The sequence below is a fragment of the Mobula hypostoma genome, chromosome 16 (assembly GCF_963921235.1).
Source record: "Mobula hypostoma chromosome 16, sMobHyp1.1, whole genome shotgun sequence".
Lineage (NCBI taxonomy): Eukaryota > Metazoa > Chordata > Chondrichthyes > Myliobatiformes > Myliobatidae > Mobula > Mobula hypostoma.
This window is the reverse complement of record NC_086112.1, coordinates 26,077,827-26,103,737: the sequence shown is the minus strand read 5'-3', so window position 1 is coordinate 26,103,737 and position 25,911 is coordinate 26,077,827. Positions and strand designations below refer to the sequence as shown.

General features: G+C 39.6%; 1 protein-coding gene across 1 annotated transcript; it reads left to right on the top strand.

Annotated features, from left to right (window-relative positions):
* Positions 1–3,498: 3,498 nt before the first annotated feature.
* LOC134357297 (cysteine dioxygenase type 1-like) lies at positions 3,499–22,366 on the top strand. Its single transcript, XM_063068672.1, has 5 exons — positions 3,499–3,739; positions 13,239–13,316; positions 13,568–13,722; positions 16,492–16,661; positions 21,781–22,366. The coding sequence occupies exons 1-5, from the start codon at positions 3,570–3,572 to the stop codon at positions 21,808–21,810; spliced, it is 603 nt and encodes a 200-aa protein (XP_062924742.1). The 5' UTR covers positions 3,499–3,569; the 3' UTR covers positions 21,811–22,366.
* Positions 22,367–25,911: the final 3,545 nt, after the last annotated feature.

The window sequence follows — 25,911 nt, the reverse complement described above, 5'->3', positions numbered from 1 at the left end:
CTCTCTTCCCGTTCTAACTGCCTTATTCTCTCTTCCCATACTAACTGCTTCTCTTCTTGTTCTAGTTGCTTTACTCTGAACTCATGCTCAAGTCTTAATTTTTCCATCTGCAGCTGCACTGCCTCTCCACCAGGTTTGCTCATAGACACCACCTCCGGCTCCCCGTGGGGAAACACACCTTTAGATACATAATGCTCAATGATAGCTCTGTGCATCTCTGCTCTCCTTATTGTCAGCTTCCCCTTAAAAAGATTCAACCGTTTGGCAACAGTCGCCAATTCTGATTTCCTGGCATCCTCTAATGCCTCTAAGGTTGGTGCCTTTAGAAATTCCTCAATCTCCATTTCTGCTGTTTGCCCTTTTTTATTCTTTCGGGAATTTTAACCCAATCAATTTACCCAGTCCCAATTTTGGCGTTCAAAATCCCAGACGAGATCTCCACTTATGTTACACACCCCGTAACTGGGTTACCAAACCAGCAGAAATGGAATGCTCGTTGGAGTCTGTCATTACTAGGAACTAATAAAGTTTTATTAAAGAAATAAGTAATACAGTACACTAATCGCAAGGATATAAATGTAACAGGTTAGCAATGATAATAAACACATGTACACAGAAATAGGGTAATAGGAATCAACCAAGCTCTATCGCAGTCTAGGGGTGAAATGATCAGTCTTAAGTGAAGCAGAGCTCAGTTCAGTTTAGTGCAGTTCGCAGTAATCACCGTTGTTGTACCGTTGGGGGGGGGGGAAGATAGAGAGAGAGAGATGCAGTTAGTTTCGGGCAGACCTTTTGATATCTTCCGATCCTGCTGTGGCTGTGACCCCTCCATTCCAAATACGATCGTTCTTCCGCGGTGAACCCGGCACCCAGGCAAGGGCGGACACACGCCCCAGGTTCCCACCGATCGTACCTTTACACCCTGTGAGCCTCTGACCAATTCCTGCGAACCAGTCCTCCAAACTCCCACCAACTTGTGAGGGCACACTGCCCTTTCCAGGGTCTCGTGGTGTGTCTCATGCCTTAGCAAACCCGCTCTTTTTATCCCCCTGCTGGGGTATCACCTGTCCATCAAACTTCAAACAGTTCAGGTTCAAAGCAAACGGTCTGTATTGTGTTTCTTTCTCGTTAATCTCTCTCTTCTCTCTTATTAGCATTTTGAATGTTTCTCCATTGTCTTCCGTTATCTCTCTCATTAGCATCATCCGTCCAGTAGTTCTGCTTGGCGTCACACATGACAGGACTCACTGTTGATTTGAATGCTGTTTGCTTAATTTTATTGTTTGCATGATTTGTTTTTTCTCTTTCTCTGCACATTGGGTGTTTGACAATCTTTTTTTATGGGTTCTTTTGTTTTGTGGCTGCCTGTAAGGAGACAAATCTCAAGGTTGCATAATGTATACATAATTTGATAATAAATGTACTTTGAACTTCAAACTTAAACAGTAGGATTACATTTGCAGTCCTTCTGTCTGCAGGAATTGCACCATTGTTTATAGAATTTTTGAAGATTATAAGTAATGCACCCACAGTTTCCATGGCTTCCTCACTTAATATTCAGGGGTGCATATTAAAGGGCCCTAAGGATTTATCAGATTTCAGTCCAATTAATTGATTCAGAATTATTTTCATCACCAGTAAATACCTTTAAATCCTTTCATTCTTGTTAAGTAGCATTGATAAGCAAACTCTTTGTGCTCTCTTCTATGAAGATAACCAAAAGTATTTGTTAATTATTATTCTGCATTTTTCCTCCCCATTTTCCCATTGTTAGATTTACATTTGTCTTCATTAACCTGTATCTTTTAATTTACTTGCAGAAATTTTGTGGTCTGTTGTTATGTCCCTTGTAAGTTTGCTCTCGCATTATATTTTTAATTAATCTTTTGATCTATTTTTGCAGAATTCCAAATAATACCCAATCCTCAGGTTTTCTGCTTTATCTGGCAACTTTTTATGACTACTATCCTTAACTTTTCATAGTAATGATTGATTTAATTTCCTATTGTACTTTTGCTTCAAGTAACTATTGTCCTTCCCTCATTGATCTCTTACGTTTCAGCCATTGGCTGGTGGTGCAGTGGCATCAGCTCCGGACTCCGGATCGAAGGCTCCCGGGTTCAAATCCAACTCGGGCCACCCCCCGAGCACGCTTTCCATCCGTGCCGGGTTGAGCGTCGAGCTAGCCACTCGGCCTCGTTAAAAAAAAGTGTCAAGTCAGGAATGTTCATATCGTGACCCGGTTAATCCAAAAGGAAACCAATCCTGACACTATGCGCCAGACAAGAATGGCTGTCTGGTGCGACACGCTAGGAGGACTGTTTTATATAATTCTTTTTAATGACGTGCCCCAACAAAGCCAAGTCACACATTGTACCTTCATAGTTGCCTTTGCCTAAATTTAAGACCATGGTTTCACTTACCATTATTTCACGTCAGATCGTATTGTGTGCAGGCAGTGCCATAGTGAGACCCAGCAGTGTGCACAACATGTGGAGCTTTGGAATGCTAGGCGGGCTGTTAAGACAGAACATGCATTGTTGGGGTTCTTTAATTCACATCCCCAAGTTACCTGATGTTTGCTCTTTTTATGGTACCTATAAAATGCTATATATTCTACATTATTTCTACAATTTCAGTACGTTGACAGAGATTAACGCTGTGTATTTGATGAAACCCATCACAAGTCATTGATGCTGGAAAACATCAGCAGTCCTAATGTGCATGGGCCCATTTCTAATTGGAAGAATTTTCAAAAGGCATGATCACTTCTGTGCCAAGCCATGGGTAAAACTCCTTTCATCCAGATTTGCACATAAAATTGGACAGAATGTGCTCCAATATCTTGGATTACCCAGTCCCTATCATTTAAAAAATTATGACCTAGAAAAATTATCGACTACAGTTGGAAATCTGAAACAAAAGCAAAAAATGATAAGGGGTTCAAGTTAACTACTTCTCTTTCCACCGATGCTGCCTGACCTGCTGAGTGTTTCCAGCATTTTCTGTACTTGCCCCAGTTTCCGAAATGCCCTTTGAAATAACTCATTGCATATTTTCGTCACATATTCGGAGTATTTTCACCGCAAGCACTACAGTGGAATGCAGAATGTGGCTCCAAGAGTTGCTCGGAAAGATTAGAAATACGACCCAGTAGTCATAACCACATTCCACGAATAAAATAAACGTCTACCTCCCCGTGTAACAAATTCCCGAAATATCTTATTACATCTGGAACATGGTAAAACTCTTTCATCGCAAACTAAGGGGGGCAATTATGCTGACGTTAACGATTAATTTAGCTAAGTAAGATAACCGTTCGTCGTATAAACAGCGCGCAAATATATTATATATCGGTTTGCATCATTTCCATACGCTGGGCTAAAAAGCTAGAAAACACACAGTGTTCTGGGAACGTAATTGAAATTCCTCCCTGAGTGACAGTTGGATCTTCCCCCAGCGCTTTAATCGAGTCTATATAAATAGCTGGTTTTAGCCACTTGCTAGAGAGAGAGCGCTCTCTGAAGGTGTTCCTTAGTGTAGTGGCGCTGTGGTAGGGAAAGCTGATTATGGAGCGAACAGAAATGCAGAAACCTCAGAGCCTGTCGGATGTAATTCAGGATTTGCACCGCATTTTTTCTGATGACAAAGTCGATGTGGACGAGGTGCGAACTTTGTTAGAATCCTACCAAAGCAACCCTCAGGAGTGGTGGAAGTACGCCAAATTTGACCAGTGCAGGTGAGAGGTTGGCGGGTGAGATGTGAACTCCATATGCTCTGCCGTACATAAGATACTGTGATCATTGCTGGGTCAATGGATAGGCCGTATTGTATACATGCAGTAACTGAAAAATATAGGCAATGAGGAGAGATTTAATCCGGATTGTGCCTGTCTGCCGGGGTGTAAAGCTGCCGGTAAGGCCTATAGTTATGTAGGCAACGTTGTTCGGGCCACTGGGACTACCGGGATTTTTCCCCCCGTGTGTAGTTGTGCAAATTTTGTGAGCCTGTGACTGAATATTGCAACTTCAAGTTTGATAAATATGTTTTAAATTATCACTCATAAGGAATGTAACTGATCCCATTTATAATCGGAGCCGTTTTTATATCCTTCACTTTTCTTAAATTTCATAAATATTTTGTTCCATTAATTTCTAACGGGGATTTTATGTTGATAGAATTCGCTAAAAATCAGATCTGTTAAAGTCGCTTTGCTGCTTTAAAGCAAGAACTTGTGCTGTGGTATTTATGGAACGTATCTGTTTTGCATTGCAAACACGTTGCTTTGCTGCCTTGCCCTTACTGATCGTACTTGCAGTTTGGACTGGTTGCAGCTTGGATTGGGACTATGGAAGACAGCTGCAGAATAGAACTTCACAATGGTGGAACCTTCCCTTCAACCTTGCGGCACGTTTTGGAAAATGTTTAACATGGCGATAAGCAAAATAAGCCTAGTTTAAAACAAAAACAGAAATGTTGGAAGTTATGGCCCTTCATCCCTTTAGTAACTTTGATCCCATTCTGCAATCTTTAGCAGCCATTTTCCCGAAGTACTGACTTATTGTAAGAATCGAAAATTGTGCGAGCAACAGTTCTAGTGGGAAGGATATTCTGTCTTGTTACTGATCTATTTGTTAGCTCTGCCAATTTAATTGTTGCACATTTGCTGTGAGTTTAATACGTTTTACTTCATTGATAACTGGTAGAAGGAAGGGAAAGTAACACGTAGTATAATTGATTTATAGTTTCTCCGTAATTGGTTTGTTACTGACAGAAATTGTTTTTTTTTTAAATTAATGATGCATGCCTGATGAGATGTCCCAATCAGATCCATCCATTACAGGAACTGGAAATATTTAAGTTTTTTTTAAAGGTAGGAAATCGTGGAAATGTTTGAGTTGGGGAAAAAGCTGCTGGGGAAACGATTGGTGTTTTTGTATTGATGACTTGGAACGTTGTAACACAGTGCTTTTCTTGACCATCTCAAAATGAAGCCAGTGAAGCAGTTTCCATGTGCGGGCATTTGCAATACAAAAAACATGGCAACCAACACTAGCCCATCAACCTCCCATAATAAGCAGTAAAAAAAAACATTGCACTGTAATTTTGTTTGAGTAACAAATACAGTAGAACCCTACTTTCCAGTTCTAGCTGATGGGGCTTTCCACTCAACCTAAACCCAACTCGCTGTACATTCTGCTAAGGCATTTGGGTTGGGATCATCATGATCTGTCTTTCTTTCCTGCTTATGCAAAGGACTCCAGTTTGAGTAGAATCTGCTCTTCAGTGTGTGTGCTGTTGAAACACGCTCACTCAAACTGTGGCCAGGTCAGGTTATGGTTGGATTTTAACTTTGTACCTGGACAGATCTGTGCTGTTCTGTAATGTCATTGGTCTGTCTTATCTGAAAACTGGCATCTCAACATTGCAACACTTGTAGCACCAAAGTATCAGTCAATATTTTCACATTCAGTCTTTTAAACACTGTATGCTGACTGCTCATTGCTCTGGGGATGGAAGTTATTAACTTGTGTGAATTAATCTAGAGGTTTGTACGAGGAAGTTTTTGGGTCTTTTAAATCATGGAATGCTGATGAGGAAAAATGGTAGAAGAGGTGTCTGTAACAAATTGAGGGACAATTGAATATGTAGAAAGACCAAGAGGAAGTCATGAAGTTATCTTAGAGCAAATACAGTTCTAGCAAAATGATATTTTTGTATCTTTCAGAGGTCTCATGATTGAGAACTAGTTTTAATTTGATTCTCAAACTTTTGTACTTCCGGATCATTCAACTGTTCAGAGCTTGGAGTTTTAATTTCACCCCAAGTTAAGTTTTCTCTATTTATACAGCATTCACAAAAGTTCCACCAAAGTTACTGCTAACTTACCAGGTCATATCTTGAACTATTATTGTATTGTAAGTATATTCAGTAGTTAACCATTTTTCTTTTTAACTAAAACAGTTGTGTTCTTATCCCAATTTAAATTCTGATACAAAGCTTTGTATTGAGGTGTCATGTCAGTGTTGTAGTTGGTTAAGAGCAGTTTCAATTATATATACACCATTCTGTATTCTCCAATGCAAATTAACTCTTGTCAGATTTATTAAACTGAAACCCAGTATTTTCTTACCCTAATCATGACATAGAAAGAATGGAATTGAAATATATTTGAACTTCAGTGTCCTGAGGTAATCCATTTTAAAAAAAAAACACCTTGGATTGGTATGTTTTTGATGGGGTTATGTAGCTAGAAGTGGAAGCTATTGAGTGAAGTGAAAGCTATCATGTTAAAGCCTGCTAGTTGCTCTTCTGAAGGAAGATTAATTACAGTGTATTTAACTATTCCAATAATTGTAGATCCCCTTTTTGTTTTGTTATCAGTTCTCCAGACTTTGGACCTAAGCAAGGAATCATGCAAGGGCTACTATTTATACCCTTTCTTAAGAAATTTTTCAGTAAATGTTACAAGACTAGAATTATTGTTCCCACCCCTCAGAATATAGGCACTCAGCATATGTGAACATTTCACCACCTTCAGAAGTTGGGGGATATCAAAAGATTGTGTGAAACTCTTCCTGTTTTTACTTCTGCAGTTCTTTATGTTTAAAATTAAATCTTACTCTGGCACAATGTACAAAGATCTTTGTACACTATTTCTAAACAGTTGTCATAATATTTGTAATGCAGTCTACACATGCTGAATGCATCCATATTTCTGATTCTTGGTATTTTTTTCCTGTATTTTCTCTTCAATCCCTCCAATTATTTTAACCCAATTAAGAGGCTTCTTTTACACTTGATAAAACCATACATGAAATGTTAACCAGATAGCAATGTATCTACTTTACATTTACATAGTTTGTTTTGCTTTCAGCTTTTATCTTCCCTTCAGATAAAGTTGCTTCTGTGCAAGTCTAGTCTTGTCTGATTCTGTTCTGGAGAATTAGAAAAAAATAAGATATTTTGAATCTCAAACTCTTTTGTGTTTTAAGTGATTATTTGCTTAGGATAAAATAATGAAACCTCCTCACTCTCCACCTGTATGACTACCCTCGAGCTTGATCCAAGACCTGACCTTGTTAGCTAATCGTTTTCTACACAACTATATACTTTAATAGGGCTCGGATGATCTATTCTCTTATCTAGCTAAAGGCATCTGGCCAGATTTGACAAGTGTGGAAGAGATGCACACCAAGATTGGTATGAAAGGAAGGACACTGAGGTCAATTGTGACAGCAAGGTGATGGTGGGTGCAGTGACAAAATGTATCTAACAAGCTGTTGAATTGCCTTCTATTGAGTGAGTGGTAAATGGGGCTTTACTGCATGTTGTGATGGGTAATGCTGAGTTGCCTCACTTACCACAGAAACAAAGTTTCACTTTTGCCAAATTGGCAAAATGCCAGAGTAGGAGCAAACTAAAAAGCCATGTGGAGTTATTATCCAAAGTAATGGGTGACTTATTTTAAAAAAAAACTGGTGCACAACAGACCAATTAAACAGATTGATCTGAGTGAGCATGAATTTGATACAGCTTTTACACTCTCAGTTGATGAGACTACCAGTAAGACAACATTTTAATAACAGAATGGTGGCTACAGGAAGACTTGAATAACAGACTAAGTGCTGATTACAGAATACATGAGTCAAACAGTAAATCCAACTTTCATTTACAACACAATGGGTGGATTTCTAGAAAGCTGGTTATCGTTGCTGCTGTATTCTGTGTCTCTAATTCTAGGCTCTGTCTATAGTTTCCTGTTACTATATTAGCACAGTCCACATCCCTGTTTAGTAGTTATTAGTCCTCATTATTCTTTCCTTTAAAATGCTGGAGTCCGATTTGGTCAACAGGTTCTTCAACATTCATAAGGATGTTTTATGCTTAGTGGTATGACTGAAAAATATAAAGGATGGGTATATAATCAAAATTTGACACTGAAAGAAAATCAGGAGTGAAGAATTTGAGTCAATTTTGAAGCGCTCCACAGTTGAATATCAGCAATCCCTGAAGTTGTTGGAGGTGCTGAGGTGATCAGTGATCCTCGGGTTGGAGACCAGTTTCCAATTGGAAGATCATATGGTCAGTGAATCCCGGGCACGAGTCAGAGTCGTGAGGGATGGTGACGCCCCAGATCGCTGGGGCCAGAGGTCCATGCAAATTCGGAAGTAGTGGCCCAAAGCTTGAAGTTCACAACATGGTGAGTTCAGAGGTAGAAGGTTGAAGACTGAAGGTAAAGGCCAGGAGGAGTCTCGGGTGGATTCTCTGCAAGTCCTAGAATCCAGGTGCAATCCTGAAGGTGCAAACACGAGGAAATCTGCAGATGCTGGAATTTCAAGCAACACACATCAAAGTTGCTGGTGAACGCAGCAGGCCAGGCAGCATCTCTAGGAAGAGGTACAGTCGACGTTTCGGGCTGAGAGCCTTCGTCAGGACTAACTGAAAAAAAGAGCTAGTAAGAGATTTGGGAGGGGAGGGCGAGATCCAAAATGATAGGAGAAGACAGGAGGGGGAGGGATGGAGCCAAGAGCTGAACAGGTGATTGGCAAAAGGGATATGAGAGGATCATGGGACAGGAGGCCCAGGGAGAAGGAAAAAGGGGAGGGGGGAAGCCCAGAGGATGGGCAAGGAGTATAGTGAGAGGGACTGGGAGGAAAAAGGAGAGAGAGAAAAAGAACACATATATAATAAATAACGGATGTGGTACGAGGGGGAGGTTGGGCATTAACGGAAGTTAGAGAAGTCAATGTTCATGCCATCAGGCGTCCGGTGCTCCCGATGCGGCCTTCTATATATTGGCGAGACCCAACACAGGCTGGGAGACCGTTTCGCTGAACACCTATGCTCTGTCCGCCAGAGAAAGCAGAATCTCCCAGTGGCCACACACTTTAATTCCACGTCCCATTCCCATTCTGATATGTCTATCCACTGCCTCCTCTACTGTCAAGATGAAGCCACACTCAGGTTGGAGGAACAACACCTTATATTCCGTCTGGGTAGCCTCCAACCTGATGGCATGAACATTGACTTCTCTAACTTCCGTTAATGCCCCACCTCCCCCTCGTACCCCAACCGTTATTTAATATATATGTGTGTGTGTATGAGTGTGTATTATGTAATCTTGTTCTCTCTCTCCTTTTTATCCCTCTGTCCCTCTCACTATACCCCTTGCCCATCCTCGGGGCTTCCTTCCTTTTGCCATTCACCTGTCCAGCTCTTGGCTCCATCTCCCCCACCTCCTGTCTTCTCCTATCATTTCGGATCTCCCCCTCCCCTGCCCCCTTTCAAATCTCTTGCTAGCTCTTCTTTCAGTTAGTCCTGACGAAGGGTCTCGGCCCGAAACGTCGACTGTACCTCTGCTGCGTTCACCAGCAACTTTGACGTGTGTTGCTTACAATCCTGAAGGTGGCTATCCTGAGGTTGGAGGCCTGTCTGGGTGTGAGTGGGAGTGATGGTAAAGAAGCTTTGTTTGTTGTTCTTGCTGTTCTGTGGAACATTGTGGGCATCAGAAAATGTGCTGGTTGTTAATGCAAACTATACATTTCACTGTATGCTTCAATGCATATGGGACAAATAAATCTGAATGCTGGAAATCTGGAAAAAAAACAGAAAAGACTGAAAATACTCAGCAGGGTAGCAGAAAGGTTATCACTCTGAAACATTAACTCTTGCACTGCAGATGCTGTCTGACTTGTATTTCTGACATTTTCTGTTTTTATTTCAGATCCAACATTTTTAGTTTATTTGCTTTTCAATTAATCACAAGCTTTTAGACTGATGAAGCCAGTTTGGAAATCCAGGAATAAGCTGTGCTGCATTGCCTCTGTCGAACCTTCCTGGTACTACATCAAATAATTCAATAAAGTTAAATAAGCTTGACTTTTCCTTATGAAGCCCTCTCACTGGGCTTGTATAGGAACTTGGCTTGTTAGCTGGCTCTACTAACAGCCACTGGACTTGGGTGAGACTCCAACAATGTATGCTTAGGGTCGGTATGATTTGTGTCCCACCAAACAGAAAAGTTGGGATGTTTCAATTAACGGAACCCCAATTTGAGCGAATGCTGTATAAATACTGCCCATAAATGATTATCCAACAGCAAGAAATAACAGATCGTACACAGCATACAATTGTAAAAAGGTGTATTTATTAATTTCTGCTTAGTCAACGAGTTATTAAGAGGAAAAGAAAAAGGGGAAAAAAAATTAAAAGGGCCCTCTACAATTAAACCAGTCTAAATGTGCACAGTGTCGGAGCTCATATCTTCCAAAAGCTTGGTGTGACTGTTACTTACAGCATCGACTTCTCATCACCAATCACCGGTAGAACTTCCCATCTTGGACTCTTTCAACTCACGAATCATCCCTTATAATCATGCCTTCCTGTCGGATCCAATCCTACAGCCATCTCTCCTGACCTTCTCTCGATCTCCCGCCAAAAAGACCACGAACCCCACCAGTGTCCATCACAAATCTTTTTCCGTCCAGCTTTCTCTAGAACCTTCTCCAATTCCACCATCCTGAATAGTTAGCAGCATTCCTAAATTGAACATCACAGTCCCTTATCTTTAACTGAAACCCAAATACTATCAGCAGGACACATTGCTTCTACAGAAAGCTACGAAATGAAATCCCCTCCAACCTTAGCAGTAAGATTCTTAACCAGGGCATTACACTTGTATCGCATGGTTTTAGTTGCATTTTTTTCCCACTAGAGCTTGAAATTATAAAATCTCGGTTTAATCATTGAAAATCCTTAGTCTATCCTTTGACAAAAGAGTAAACATAGAAATACAGTTTTGAAGGACTGCCCCTCAATATGTTGTTAGCAAATCCTTCTCTTTGGCCATAACCTCCAAGAGAATTTAAAATAAGCATTTTAAAAACATTTTGTATTTAAAAATCTGGGAGATCATCGGATGAGGATTTGCCAAATAATTGAAAGTGGTTGATTGTATGTTAATTCAAATTAATGATAATTTGATCATTGATAACTGGAAGTCATTGCAATATTTCTGTATTCTGTGATTTTTTAAAAAGGCAAATATTAGTCTGATGCTTCATATTTAGAAAAGTTGAAATATCATTTTAGTCAATTACATCATAGGCTAGTGGCTTATTTTACAATGCGCAGTGCTGCCTGTGTTGCAATACCTGAATAATTGTTATTAAATGTCAGTTATCTAATGCAAGATGGTGACCAAATAATTGTTTAATCTCTGAATCAAACCTGAAACCTTTACGCTCTTCTCTCCTCACAGATACTACCTAATATGCTGGGTATCTCGTAGCAATTTTCTGTTGTATCCCAGTTCTCCAACTAAACTATTGTGAAAGATTCTTTTTGCTTGGTTCCAGAAGTCTGTGTACATAACCAATGGGAGCAACAGTTGTTCATATACCCACTGGACTCTGATCTGCTATGACTGCTCTGAACTTGGCTGTTCCTCACATTATAATCCTCCACCCCAACTATTAAAAGCAAAATGTCTACCTCGGTCCTGCATAGTTATTGACAGTCTCTGGGTTAGTAAATTCAAAAGAATTTCTCAGAAGAAATTCCTTGTTTATGTCTTAATGGGTCACCCATATTTGAAGCTATTCTGCCTAACTCTGAACTTCCTCCTGAAGGGATAATAATCACATGGCAATGATCATGTCAAGTCCCTCAATCTTTTGATTGCATAAGATCATGTAAACATTTCCACCATTTGAAACATTTCCACACTCCACTTACTTAGATGAGTGCAGCAATGGTAACAGTGTACATACAAGATTTTGGGACAAAGCAGCCAGCTTGATTGGGACCCATTCATTTCTTGCACCACTGGTGCACAGTTGTTGTAGATTCTGCTTTTTACAATATGCAGTGTTGTTGCTCACTGGCTACTCCAACAGCATCTTCAAATGTGGAATCATAGCTACTCAAGTAAGGCTGAAGTCGGAAGATGCATGAGAATGGCACTGCCCTTATTTTCCCCTCCCAGTCGCATAAGCCTGACTTGGGGCAAATCTATCACGATTTCTTAATTGCTGGGTCTTAACCCTGGTACTACTCACCCAACAGTGCTACCTTAGCACATGGGATTATAATAGTCCAACCACTGGCTCAAGATTAGTTAGTGTTGCACAACAAGTGATGGTTTTGCAAACAACACCCATGTTCAAAATTAAATAAGCCAAATAAAACTTCCATTCTTTTAAATTCTAATCCAGTGTCCAACCTGCTCAACTTTGGTCATGAGACAATTCTTTCCAGAAATAATTATTGTGATTCTTTTTAACTACATCAGAATTCAGAAAAAAATGAAACATGCATGTAGTCTTCCCAATGTATAGCTAAAGCTTTTTGCGGTTGTCGTATGGCTTTCCTACTTTTACTGATGGGGAGCAAATAAGTGGGGTGTATTCCCAGAGAGGCAGGCAGAGCTAATTATTCTATTCTGGCATATTTTTGATAGATATCTCCTCACAAATTTTCACATTTATCAACACCTTTGTCCCTTGTTTTTATTGCCTGGTTCCCTTAATTGCACCATAGTTGATTTGCCACTACTAGTGCTGTGGTAGCAAATTCTACATTGTTAATATTCCCTGAATTGCCAAGAGGAGGCCCTTTAGGGGTGAGACAAGCTTCCACAATATATTAAGGCCTTATGATGATATCCTTTCACAGTGTCATCCATGTAAATTATGTTAGATTTAACATAGTGTCTTGTAATTTTTGTAATATTTTGTATAGAACAATAAGTAGAACAAACCAAAATTTAAATTCAATCCTTCTAGGAGTGAAATTGGATGTTTCTTTATAAAATTCGGTCTTAATTTCCCGTGTTATGTTTGGTAAATAGTTTATCTATCCCTTTTCTCTCTGCCTCATGCACATTTATTTCCTTATTCTTCCTTTTGAAAATATACCAGATCAATTGTCCATATTGAAATGAAGATTAGTGCACTTTCCCTCGTGAAGCACCTTAATTTCAAGTTAATCTCAAAGTATATGCTTCTATTTTTAATTGAAATTTGTAAGTCTCATCTACATTTTCAGATTTCATATTTTAATGCTAAGATCATGTCTAATCTAGTTTCTTGATCATTTATACTATGCATACAATTATGAATGTTGAATCTTTCACAGTTGTCTGTTTAGCTTCTGGTGTGTAAATACATTTATTTTTCTGATTTGGATCTTTGGATCATGCACCATAATGGGACTTATGGTTCCTCTTTTTGCAGATACACGAGAAATCTTGTTGATGAAGGAAATGGGAAGTTCAATTTGATGATACTCTGCTGGGGTGAAGGCCATGGCAGGTACTGTGTACCAATAGTATTAATGTTACCTCAGTTATGGCTTTGCTACTACTTCCTTTTTATAATTTCAAATAGACAAAAGATGAAGGAAGTATGGTTCCAAGAAACTGTTCTCATTGATCTTAACATGTTCTGTCTTTTATTTCAGGTGGACGATCTCACTCTTTCAATGCTCATGGTGTTGTCTAGTGTTTTTACTCATGTTCGAAAGCAAAGTTGCTGACTTTTTTTCTGGTTTTTCCACAATGTAGCAGCATCCATGATCATTCTGATTCCCACTGCTTCTTAAAAATACTTCAGGGACAGTTAAAGGAAACAATCTTCAATATGCCTAATGAAGAAATAAAAGAACTTTCCAAGAAAAAGGAGACCATTCTTCAAGAAAATAAGTGTGCTTACATGAGTGGTGAGGTTTTGATGTTTTAAATTCAATGCTTCCTTTTTAGATTTAATTTTCAGTTAATATTCCATGTTTACCGGGTTTCCTGTGACAATACTTGTTAAATCTCATTTAGTATGCCAATGGAAATTAATCAGTGCAATTCTAATTTTTCAAAAGGCGTGCATGCAATTTTAGTGCCTTTAAGTGTGGGACATTCCAAATTGTTCTGGAGCCATTAAAGTGCCTCGAATTCGTTGTTACAGTGGAATCTGTTTAATTGGGACACATTGGGAACAGTACATTTTGGCCCAGTTTATCAGCAATCCCAATTAGCCAAAGTTTTATGGAAATAGATTAAAAAAAGACAAGCTACTGTTTGACTGAGTAATAAATCATGTATTTAAATTACTGAACAAATTAGAACACCATCAGTACTACTACAGTACTATAAAACTGCATATTGGTTCCTAATAATTATTGATGGAGGAATTCATACAGTGCATGCTGTCATATTCAGTGACTGTAAATGAACAGAATCAGCCAGACATCTAGTGCAGATAATAGACTGCCTTAATTGCCTTCCTGCATGATGCAGTGTCAAAAATCACTGCTTTTTAATTTGGCTTAGGTCAGCCTAAATGAATAACATAACACAAAAAAACTTCTATTTAGGTATGGTGTCGTGTCTAATGGCCACACAAGTACAAGTGACTAACAATTACAAATTGTTGCATACTCCAATCTTCATTTTTCTTTGTAATATTCATGATGATCGTTGATACTTTCAAATTCTTCTTAACTTGATGCATGAAATCATTTCATTTTCACTCCTGGCCATTTCTTGCATCTCTAAGCCTGATTGTATGAATCTACAGTGTTAAAATAGTTCAGAATTGTCTTACTGCTTATTTCTCACCAACTATCGGTGACAAAAATCACTTACTTTTGAACACAAATGCATGTAGCTGACACTATTTAAGAACTGTTCTAAGCACGGTGTAGTGCGTAATGACCATATAAGTGCACATGGCTGACACTAGTTAGAAACTTTTGAGCAACAATCTCCTGTCCCGATTAAGTGGCATAGTTTCCCAAATAAACAAAGGAAACCCAGCTATTTTCTTGATGAGTTTTTGTTCTTTAGGGGTTGTCCCAGATAAGCGGCTGCCCTGATTAATTGATGGCCCCATTGACTAGAATCCACTGTATTGTAAAACCAGATATGTGCAGGCCAAGCTTTCACATCTATTGTTTTAGTGATGTTTACTAAGATAAATATTGATCTGGATACTACTGATAATTCCCTTTCCCTGCGATGGGGTAACTTCTATTCACTTAAGCGAGGGCTTCTGTTTAACAAGGCACGTCTGATTATCAGCCTAGATTTTGTGCTCAAGTGGAGTTGAATTGATTTGTTGTACATGCCATGTACAGTTCAATAGTCTTAACATGGCAAGATAGAAATTGGCTTTTGGCCTGGTGGTATATGCTTTCAGGTCTTCTGGCCATTGAAGGGAGGGGGAAGAAGAGAGAAGGTGGGTGGTATCTGATTATTTTGGCTGCTTTGCTGAGGCAGTAAGAAATATAGACGGAGTCTACACAGGGAAGGCTGGTTTCCATAATGTGTTGAGATGTGTCCATAACTCTGTAATGTGTTGAGATCTCAGGCAGAACAGTTGCTATACCAGACAGAATGCTTGTTATCATGCATCAATAAAAATTGGTAAGAATCATGGGGATTTATTTATTTTTGCCTGCTGAAGAAGAAGGACTGGTGTGCTTTCTTTGCTGTGGTGTTTATGTGTTAAGACCAGGACAGGGGTTGGTGATGTTCACTGTTGGGAACTTAAAGCTCTCGACCCTCTCAACTTGGTGCCTTTGATGTAAATTCAGCACCATTAATGACAATGTCTTTCTAGTTTTGGCTTGGCTCACCATTGAGTAAAAGTTCCAATCTTGCTGCATGAATTCCATATGAATTCTTCCATTTCACCTGTGAAATGAAGGAACTGGAACATTTTTTGAGGGGGGGGGTGTTTATTTCGTGAAAGAAGACACCAGAGAAAATTACTAGTAGGTAGGAAGCAGTTTCTTTATTCGAGAAAACATGATACAGCAGGCATCATATTGAGATGCTTTCGGTGGAAAAGTCTGGCTGGCCCACGCTACCCAATTATTTTATGTGCTAAACATCAAAGGACAGTTCCATATTTACAATTCTTCCACAATGCTTTCTTTGAAACTATACACAAACTTCACACCTTCCAATTCGCACTGGCACCAAAGACATCTAATTGAATTTTAATCAGCATGGACTGGCCTGTAATTCAAGGCCTTTAGGAATTTATTGTTCAGAGCTACATTTCAAAGTAAATCCACAATGCATATTCGAACCTGAGGATTGGTGGCTGAAGTTAACTGCTAAATGTGCTAAACCCAAAAATAGCTCAAACAATTGGTTAATGTATATGAGATACACAAGATGAGCAAATTGGGAAATCTTTTGTTACTGTCTCAAATAGACATATGAGAGCCTATTTAATTGTTTGGGGATCGAGTGTTTTTCACAGAATACATATAAACAAAGGTGCAATTTAGCCATTTTGGCTTTCTACTCAACATGAGATTCTTGGAGAAAATCATGTCTTGAGTTTTATTATAAAGTGGAAAGATCTGAAAATATTGTGTTATACTCAAAAATGAACAGATAAACTGTGTTTTCAGGATCTGAAGTAAATTATGTGATTTCCATTGGGAATGTGTCTGACCAAATGCTTTGCTTTTTGAAAATAGATTCAATTGGGGTGCACAGAGTTGAAAATGTGAGTCACACGGAGAAGGCTGTCAGCCTTCACTTGTATATTCCTCCATTTGATAGTTGCCACACCTTTGATGAAAGAAGTGGCCATAAACAGAAAGTGACAGTTAATTTCACAAGCAGATATGGGAAGATTGTTCATCCTGTAAGTAAAAATATTATTTTTCATTTAATTGAATTAAGCTCGAACCCAATGTAAAATGCAATCTTGAATAGAATCTCTTGCCCTCTTGCACTGTGACACAAGCAACTCCGACATAAAGCAATACATTATATTAAAAACAAAAGCTTGGATGAAAGTTTATTTGCTGGAATTTTCTTACATTTTTTGGGTACAGGTGTCCCCCGCTTTTCGAACGTTCGCTTTATGAAACCTCACTGTTACGAAAGATCTACATTAGTTCCCTGTTTTTGCTAACAGAACGTGTTTTCACTGTTACAAAAAAAGGCAGCGTGTGAAAAAAAAGCAGCATGCGCCCCGAGCAGCCGCTCTCCCCCGGATTCAGAACAGCATTCTCGCCAGCATTGCTTAAACACGTGCTGTGAGCAGCCGTTAGCAAGATGAGTTCTAAGGTATCGGAAAGGCCTGAAAGAGCTCGTAAGGGTGTTAGACTTAGCGCAAAACTAGGCATAATTAAGCGTTTCGATCGTGGTGAACGAAGTGAGGACAAAGTGAGTTTGGCTTGTGGAAGTTGACGAAGATGATGTTGAAGAGGTTTTGGCATCTCATGACCAAGAACTGATAGATGAAGAGTTGATGCAATTGGAAGAGGAAAGGATAACAATCGAAACCGAATGCAGTAGCGAACAGGCCACGGACAGATACCGATTTGCAGAGAATGCAGTGGTAGCCGAGAGGCACACAGTACATCTTTAAGAAAAAAGCCGAAATAAACATGCTAATTGATTAGGTGCCGCCTGGCACGTAAATGTCGGCCCAGATCAGAGGTGACGCAATCGGCAATTGCCCAGTGTTGAACTTGAACGCATGCGAGGTCATCAGTCGGTCATTAACCTACAACTACTCGATGAGTAAAAAGCAAACGTTGCTTGAGAGTTTCTTTGGAAGAGGTGGTAGGGGACATAAAAGGCCTAACGATGATGATAACGCAGTGACAGTTGAGGCCAACACTGCAAAAAAAAAAAAAAAAAAAGAAAGCTCCCTTCAACAGAAAATACGACGAGTTGTACATAAAATATGACTTTATTGCGACCGGTGACTCGCACGCTCCAATCCCCCTGTGTGTGATATGTGGAGACAAGATGTCTAATGAGGTACTGAGGCCCTCAAAACTGCTTCAGCACCTTGAGTCCAAGCACCCTGCACTTAAAGACAAACCCGTTGAGTTTTTTCAGCAGGAAAAAACGTGAGCAAGCGGGACAGAAGCAAGTGCTGAGAGCCAGCACCTCCACAAATGCTGCTGCTCTGAGAGCGTCGTACTTAGTGGCTGGCCTTATTGCTAAGGCTAAGGAGCCTTTCACTGTTGGTGAAGAATTGATTCTGCCTGCTGCCAAGGACATGTGCCATGAACTGTTGGGAGAAGCTGCAGCTAACAAGATGGCACAGGTTTCTCTTTCAGCTACCACAGTTTCAAGGAGAATCGATGACATAGCGGAGGACATCGAAGCACAGCTGTGGAATGCCTTAACGAGTCACCATGGTATGCTATTCAGGTCGACGAGTCTACCAATGTCAACAACAAGGCAATACTGCTGGTTTATGTGTGGTATATATTTCAAGACAATGTGCAGGAGGATATGTTGTGTGCACTGCCACTGCCAACTAACATAACTGGGGCAGAACTATTCAAATCTTTGAATGACTACATGTCAGGCAAACTGGACTGGTCATTCTGTGTTGGAATATCCACAGACGGGGCTGCAGCTATGACTGGACAGCTGTCTGGTTTCCCTATCGGAGTCAGAGAGGTTGCTCCTGAATGCCAGTCTACACACTGTGTCACACACAGGGAAATGCTGGCTAGCTGAAAAATGTCACCTGATCTTAACAGCATATTGAGTGACGTTGTTGAAGTTATCAATCACATCAAAGCAAAAGCCCTTAACTTACGTCTGTTTGTGCAGCTTTGCGAGGAAATGGATGCAGAGCACAAACGCTTTCTCTTACACACTGAAGTCAGGTGGCTATCAAGGGGGAGAGCCCTGGCCAGGGTTTTTGAGTTAAGGGAGCAGCTACAGAGATTTCTTTCAGGAAAAAAAGTCACCACTGGCAGCACACTTCAGTGACGAGGAGTGGATAGCAAAACTCGCTTATCTGTGTGACACCTTCAACCTGCTCAGTGAACTCAATTTGTCACTTCAGGGGAGAATGACAACTGTCTTCAAGTTGGCAAATAGAGTGCCTGCTTTCAAAGCCAGACTGGAACTGTGGGGACGGAGAGTGGTCGGGGCATATTTGACATGTTCCCAACATTGGCTGGGATTTTGGGAGAGACTGAGGCTGCACTGTCCTTCTCACAGCTGGTGCGTGATCACCTATCTTCACTGTCGACAGAATTCGAGCGTTACTTCCCAACCACAAATGACCCAAGATGTGCAAAGGAACGAGTCCGTGACCCATTTGTGAATGTCCCAGTGAATCATCCATGTCAGCGCGGAAAGAAGATCAACTCCTCGAGCTTGCAAATGACGGTGAGCTGATAAGTATGTTTGGCATAACATCTCAGCCGACATTCTGGATCAAAGTCAAGGCTAAATATCCTGAGATAGCCACGAAAGCACTGAAAACGTTGCTTCCATTTCCAACATCATATCTCTGCGAAGCGGAGTTTTCTGCAATGAATGCAACGAAAACTAAATTGCGGAATAGACTGAACATAAGGAACCCCCTTCGAGTATCGCTGTCTCCCATCACCCCTCGATGACACCGTCTTGTTGCAGGAAAATATGCGCTGTGTGTTTAATATTAAATTTGTTAAATAAACCCTTTTAGAAACAAAATTGAGCATATTAGCCACTTATAAGTGACTTAGAGTTGACTTATCACCTATATTCTGGTCGTGATTAATACCCCCCTCCCCCCCACCGGTCGGCCGGTCCACAAGAATATTGTCAATATTAAACCAGTCTGTGGTGCAAAAGAGGTTGGGGACCCCTGCCTTACTGAGCATTTTGTTTTTCTGAAGGAGTTGGCTCAGAAGTTTTTTTTGTTTGAAGGTTTTGTATGGAAACATACTCGCTAGTTAAGGATAATTGTGGTAAGGGATGACAATAGATTTGATGTTCACAGAAAAACAAGAAAACCTAATTTATTGGAAATTTAGTTGATTTGCATTATTTTTGTGAATTGTATCTCTTTTTATCCAACATTTCTTCCTCCTTCCCCACCCCCATACATAGTATCCCTGTTATCCAGTGGGAATCTGGAGTATAAACTTGAAGATGTAGCAGAAACTTCAGCCGATTGCATTTGCTTCATAAATTATGATAATTTTCAATATAAGATCTTGCTAATTAAAATGAATGGAGTTATTTGTCTTTTGTACGAGGCAATGTTGTATAATCTTGGCACATTGATATCTAGGGATGAGCTGATTTTATTGTTTCCATTAATTTGTGGAGACTGTACAGATAGGAAATAACAGTCTTACATTTTTTTGTAGAACTGTGTAAGAATAATTGCCAGTTCTCTATTTCATTATGAAGTGATCTACCAGAATTTTCACACACAAGAGGCTAGAGGAACACAGAAAATCAGGCATTATGAAGGGGAATAAACAGTTTTATAAATGCAGTCTGACTTGAGTTTCTCCGACAGTTTGTGTTGTTCTATATTTCAGCATCTGCAGAATCTCTTGTGTTTATACCGGAAGTTTTATTTCCTTATCAAACAGTGAGGGACTATATAAAAAAAATACAGCTATAACCATCTACTGTTTTTTTTATTAATTTGAAATCCTGATATCATTTGAATCTGTTCTTGTTAGTTACCAACCTGGACTAAGGAAAGCTGTGTTTAAGCTCTGTTTAAAATGTGTTACTCACTGAAGTCTCTTGGACAACATAACTTCATCAAATAAGTACTTTGGTATGGCCTTTTCAAAAGGGAGTTGAGTGATGTTGTATTTTTATATATAGAATAAAACAATATCCGCGACTAGTGGTGAATTTCATTTGTCCCTGTGGATAGCAGACCTTTATTTGCTATAAGATGCAACTGTGTATTATGCTCACTGTTTCTTCTGCAGTTGTGAATGAGTAATTGGAAAACGTGCCAGGTGGGAGAAGAGAGGGAAATGAAAATTATCTTTACCCCACCAAAAGTCTACAGTACTGTTAAAAGTCTCTACATGTCAATTAATATTTGGTTAATCAACTATTCTGTATCAACATCACAAGGCCCCTAAATGGCGCTTTTTCGCCAGTGCTGTTCAACTTTTTTTTTAAAACAGTGTTTCTACAGATAAGTTCACATGATTTAACTCTTCCAAAGATGGTGTTCCTACAAAGTTTAGGGCTGAACATAGACTGACAGTGAATTGATTTTAAGGGGCCTATATTTGCCACATTAGGACTGTAGATTTTTTTTGTTTATTGTTTGTATCCTGCTGTTTGTCAAACTGCCTTCTGGTCTGGCCAAGCCTCTAAAAATTGGATTAATCATTAATGTAACTTGTGTGACTATCAAATATCTCGAGTTCTAAGCTTCCTGAAAGGACCTGCCTCCCACAGTTAAACTCCATATTTTTATAGGAGAATGAGCTGAAAGTGGTTTGTATTATGCTGAACTTGGACTGTGATCTAGTTTTTAACACCTGCCTTTCTGGATTTAAGAGCCAGATGAGATGGCCACCATTTTCATGTCCCCGCTGCAAAAGGTTGATGTTTTTCCAACATGATTGTTGGAGACTTTTCAGAGGGAAACAAAGCTCATGGGTTTACTCTAAAATTAAATTAAAAATTCAAAATGTATGTGCTCTAAAATTAATTAATTAAAATAAGTAAAGCATTGGTTTTTTTTCCTACTCGGCCAGAAGTCCCATTTACTTTGCATCTACCCTTCAGTTTTGCATGTGGTAAAATGCAGTGGGACTCTTTGTGGAGTCATGGCACTGTTGACTCTAGTGATGGAGTAGTTACAATATTTGGAACATCTCAGGTTGCATAACGTCAAGGCTCCCTAAGACATTATTAGCCAATTGTAACCACTGACAATCAACGCAGTTCACACTAGTGTAAATGAAAAGAATAACTTGTGTTCATTAGTGCTTTAAGTTTCTGATTTTTGATTGTTGACTTTGCAGGAAAATGCTGTTTCTCAAGAAAACAACTAATTCGTTCACTAACAAGATTACGGGAACTTCTGAGATGCCAATATAATACTGGCATGAAACTTTGGATATCCACTTGCTTTTATGGGGAAAATAAAAATAAATCTCATTTTGATAATGCAGAATTAATTACTTAATTGTGAGATTAAAGGTTTTTAGATTGGCTGATTATGCAAATATAAATTCTTAACAGAGGCAGTTAATTGTTCCACTTTGGGTATTTAAATTTCCAGTTAGCATGATTTGAGTTTTCAAATGCATCTTTTCACTGGTAGCAAAATGTGCATTTTATGTGAAGATTGTGCTCTTGATGCTGACTATCAGTATTTACTAGTGTATTCTTCAGTTCTAAAATAAATTGCCATAATCATTCTCTAGCATTTGAAGACTTACTATAGATACTGGCATATTGTATTGTGAAATGAAAAAAATGTAAACAATATATTTTCCTGTAACAAGACAAGGTGTAAATTTAATGATTTTATTAGTCTGAAATGATCTTAATGTCTGTACATATTAGAACTTTTAGATATTGCTTCAATAAACTGAATTTATGAAATGACTGTATGCAAAGTATATTCATTTTTACACGTCTAATGAATATAATGTTTATTGGTGCAACTTACGAAAGAGTAACAGAATTAACATTATAGGTCAATATACTTCATTGAGGGGGATTAAGGGAATGACCTGCTTCCACTCCAATTCTGTGGATTCCGATGTGGCTAAAGCCAATGTGGGAGATGCAGACATTGTTATAATAGGGCAGATGTTTGATTGGATGCGTAGTTAAGGATATGGTTTGTGTCTTCTACATTAGGCTGGGATTTTGTGTTCATTTCAGGAAAGGCGATGGTATTCTCAATGCTATCACAGATGCTCCTTCATTTGAATCACTATGGGCCAAGAATTCCTGCAAGCTGGTCAGACGTTAGTTTTCATGAAGGCTTATTGTAATTGAGTGACGTATAACACCACTGTTTTGGAATCCAGTGGCAGTTTTGTGATTTGCCCATTGGTGTGGACTTAAGTATCACTGGGGACAATGCTGGGAATGTTGTCCTTCGACAGAAATCCTGTGGATTTGAATAATTTCGTAATGTGTTGGTGGTTATCTCTGTTTTGAGGTGCCTGCTGATGTTGTTTCAGCAGCACAGGAGAAGGCAGGGTAGACAAGGAGCTTTGTACTTGGTCTGAGGTCTCAATCTTTGAACGTTTTTCCAGGTACCTATAGAATATGCGGCTGAAGGCCTTGGAGAATGTCATAATGTAGAGGAGGGCAGCACGGGAGCATGCCCTGCAGCTCATGACATATGTGCAGATCATGGTGCCAAACTAAATAATGTCAACTACATAAGGTCTCTATCCCTTCATTATCTACACACAATAATCAATGCTTTGTACAGCTACAAAATTACTGCCTCAGAATTAGATTATGACAGCAGTAGAGTGAAAGACAAAAATAGTACAAGTTACACTATAAGAAAATGGTGAGAAAGAGCAAATAGCAAGGTAGTGTTCATGGACCATTCAGAAATCTGATGGCAGAGGTGTTTCCAAAATGTTCAGTGTGTGTCTTCACGTTGCTGTGATTCCTCCTTGATGGTATAACGAGAAGACTGCATGTTCCAGATGATGAGGGTCCTTAATGATTTTTATATTCAAATTTATGACTGGTTGAAGGGAAGCTTTCTGCGGACTACCTTTATCACCCCATCTATATGTGTTGCCACTTTTGTGGAGCTGTAGAGTCATACCCCAGCATTCTTCTGTACATAAGTGATCTGAAAGATCCTGCCTTTATTATATACCTCTCCTTTACAGTTAACTTCACAGTGCAACATCATCTACTTCTCAAGATGAAACTCTATCTGCCATTTCTCTGCCCTAATCTGCTGTATCTTTTGACAACATTCTTCACTATCCACAGCTCCTCCAATGTTTGTGTCACTTTATACTTCATAATCAACCCATCTACACTTTTGGCCAAATTGTATATCACAAACAAGAGGTCCCAACACTGATCCCTGTGGAACACCACTGATCACAAACCTGCAGTCAGAGAAATGCCCCTCCATCACCATCCTCAGTCGTCCATCACAAAAACAATTCTGAATCCAGACTATCAAGGCACCGTGAATCCCACGTTTTAGTCTACCATGAAGAAGAAATCTCATTTAATATGTTACTAAAGTCCCAGCAGACTACATCCATTGCCCTACCCTCTTCAAGCCTCTTCAGCACCACCTCAAAAATCAAGTACATAAGACATGACCTACCATGCAGAATGTTATGCTGACTCCCTAATCAGTCCATCAGCTGGCTTTGTTGAGATTTGACTGCTGAGATATCAAAACATCTATTCATTTTTTTTTCAAGATTACAACATTATTGACAAGGACTTGAAGCTGTTGTCTTGAGCTGCTGCAATCCTTTTGGTGAAGCTTAGAAAAGGGTGCAGTGGAAATCAAGGGATTGTGATGTATCTGTAAGTCTGAATGTTGTGTGACTTGGAGTGGAGCAGCAAGTGACCATGTTCCTATGAGCTCCACGCTTTCCAGGCTCTCTCAGGCCTGTTATTGTCAGAATCGGGCATTAGTTCTAAGAGGACCTTTGTATATGTAAGGTAAAAAGGGCCATTCTCTCCTGTTTCAGTGACAAGTTGACAATGATTTGAAGTTCAGCAACTGACCACATGGCTAGGAGTCAACTTGATAACTGAAGAGTGATTTTAGCACCACCATCGTGGAAAACATGCTGGAGGCAAGTTGCAGCATTGCAATTGGAAAAATCATTGGGTTGAAGATGCATCCTTGCTTGGATGTTACCCTAGCAGGTGTAAGGTGGAAATACTTCTGAGGCCACCTGTGCTAACTGATGGCACCTCTGCAACTTTTGGAATTGATGTGTGTGGAAAATCTTGCCCATTGGGCCTTGAGATGAAACCAATCCACAGTGAAATGGAGTTTAACTCCTTAGTCAAGGAGAGGAGTTGACTGAAGATGCTCCCAATAACTTCCTTGTGGTAAACAACAGTGAGAGTCCTATGTAGTTCCAGCATCCAGGGGGATTTCCCTCTGGAATGTGGATCAGAATTTTTCTTAAAGGTCAGCAGATATCCTTCACTTGCTTCCAAGTTGTGTCATGCATGGTGGTGGTGATAACGTGCTTGCTCTATTCCAAGGTGAGCTGAAGAGCCTTGAGTTGATCACTCATCCCATTAAGGTGTTGCAGACAGCTTTATTTCTTAATGACAAACATCACTCCATGCTGAGCATTTGTCTTTTGGTTCACTCTTAGACCATTAGACCATAAGATAGAGGAGCAGAATTAGACCATTTGGCCCATCAAGTCTGCTCCACCATTTCATCATGGTTGATCGATTTCCCTCTCAGACCCAATCTCCTACCTTCTCTTCGTATTCCTTCAAGCCAAGAATTTATAAATCTCCGCCTTAAATATTCACAGTGACTTGGCCTCCACAGCCACCTGTGGCAACGAAATCCAGAGATTCACTGCTCTGGCTAAAGAAATTCCTCCTCATCTCCATTCAAAATGGACCCCCTCCATTCTGAGGATGTGCGCTCTGGTCTCAGACTTCCCCACCATAGGAAAAACATCCTCTCGTATTCTACTCAATTGAGACTTAACAACATTCAATAGGTTTCAAAGAGATGATTCCTCATTCTTCTGAATTCCAGTCAGTACAGGCCCAGAGCCATCTCCTCATATGATAAGCCTTTCAATCTTGGAATCATTTTCACAAACCTCCTTTGAACTCTCTCCAAGATCAGCACATCCTTCCTTAAATAAGGAGCCCACAACTGCTCACAATACTCCAAATGAGGCCTTACCAGCACCTTATAAAACCTTTACATTATATTCTTGCTTTTATATTCTAGTCCTCTCAAAATGAATGCTAACATTGCATTTGCCTTCCTCATCACTGACTCAACCTGCAAATTGATCTTTAGGGAATCCTGTACGAGGACTCCCAAGTCTCCTTGCACCTCAGATTTTTGAATTTTTGAAATTAGAAAATAGTCTACACTTTTATTTCTTCTACCAAAGTGCATGACCATATACTTCCCAACACTGTATTTC

Coding starts and splice junctions, on each gene's coding strand:
- LOC134357297 (XM_063068672.1), top strand. CDS start 3,570: ATGGAGCGAACAGAAATGCAGAAACCTCAGAGCCTGTCGGATGTAATT. Junction 3,740..13,238: donor GCCAAATTTGACCAGTGCAG/GTGAGAGGTTGG, acceptor CTCTTTTTGCAG/ATACACGAGAAATCTTGTTG. Junction 13,317..13,567: donor TGGGGTGAAGGCCATGGCAG/GTACTGTGTACC, acceptor TCCACAATGTAG/CAGCATCCATGATCATTCTG.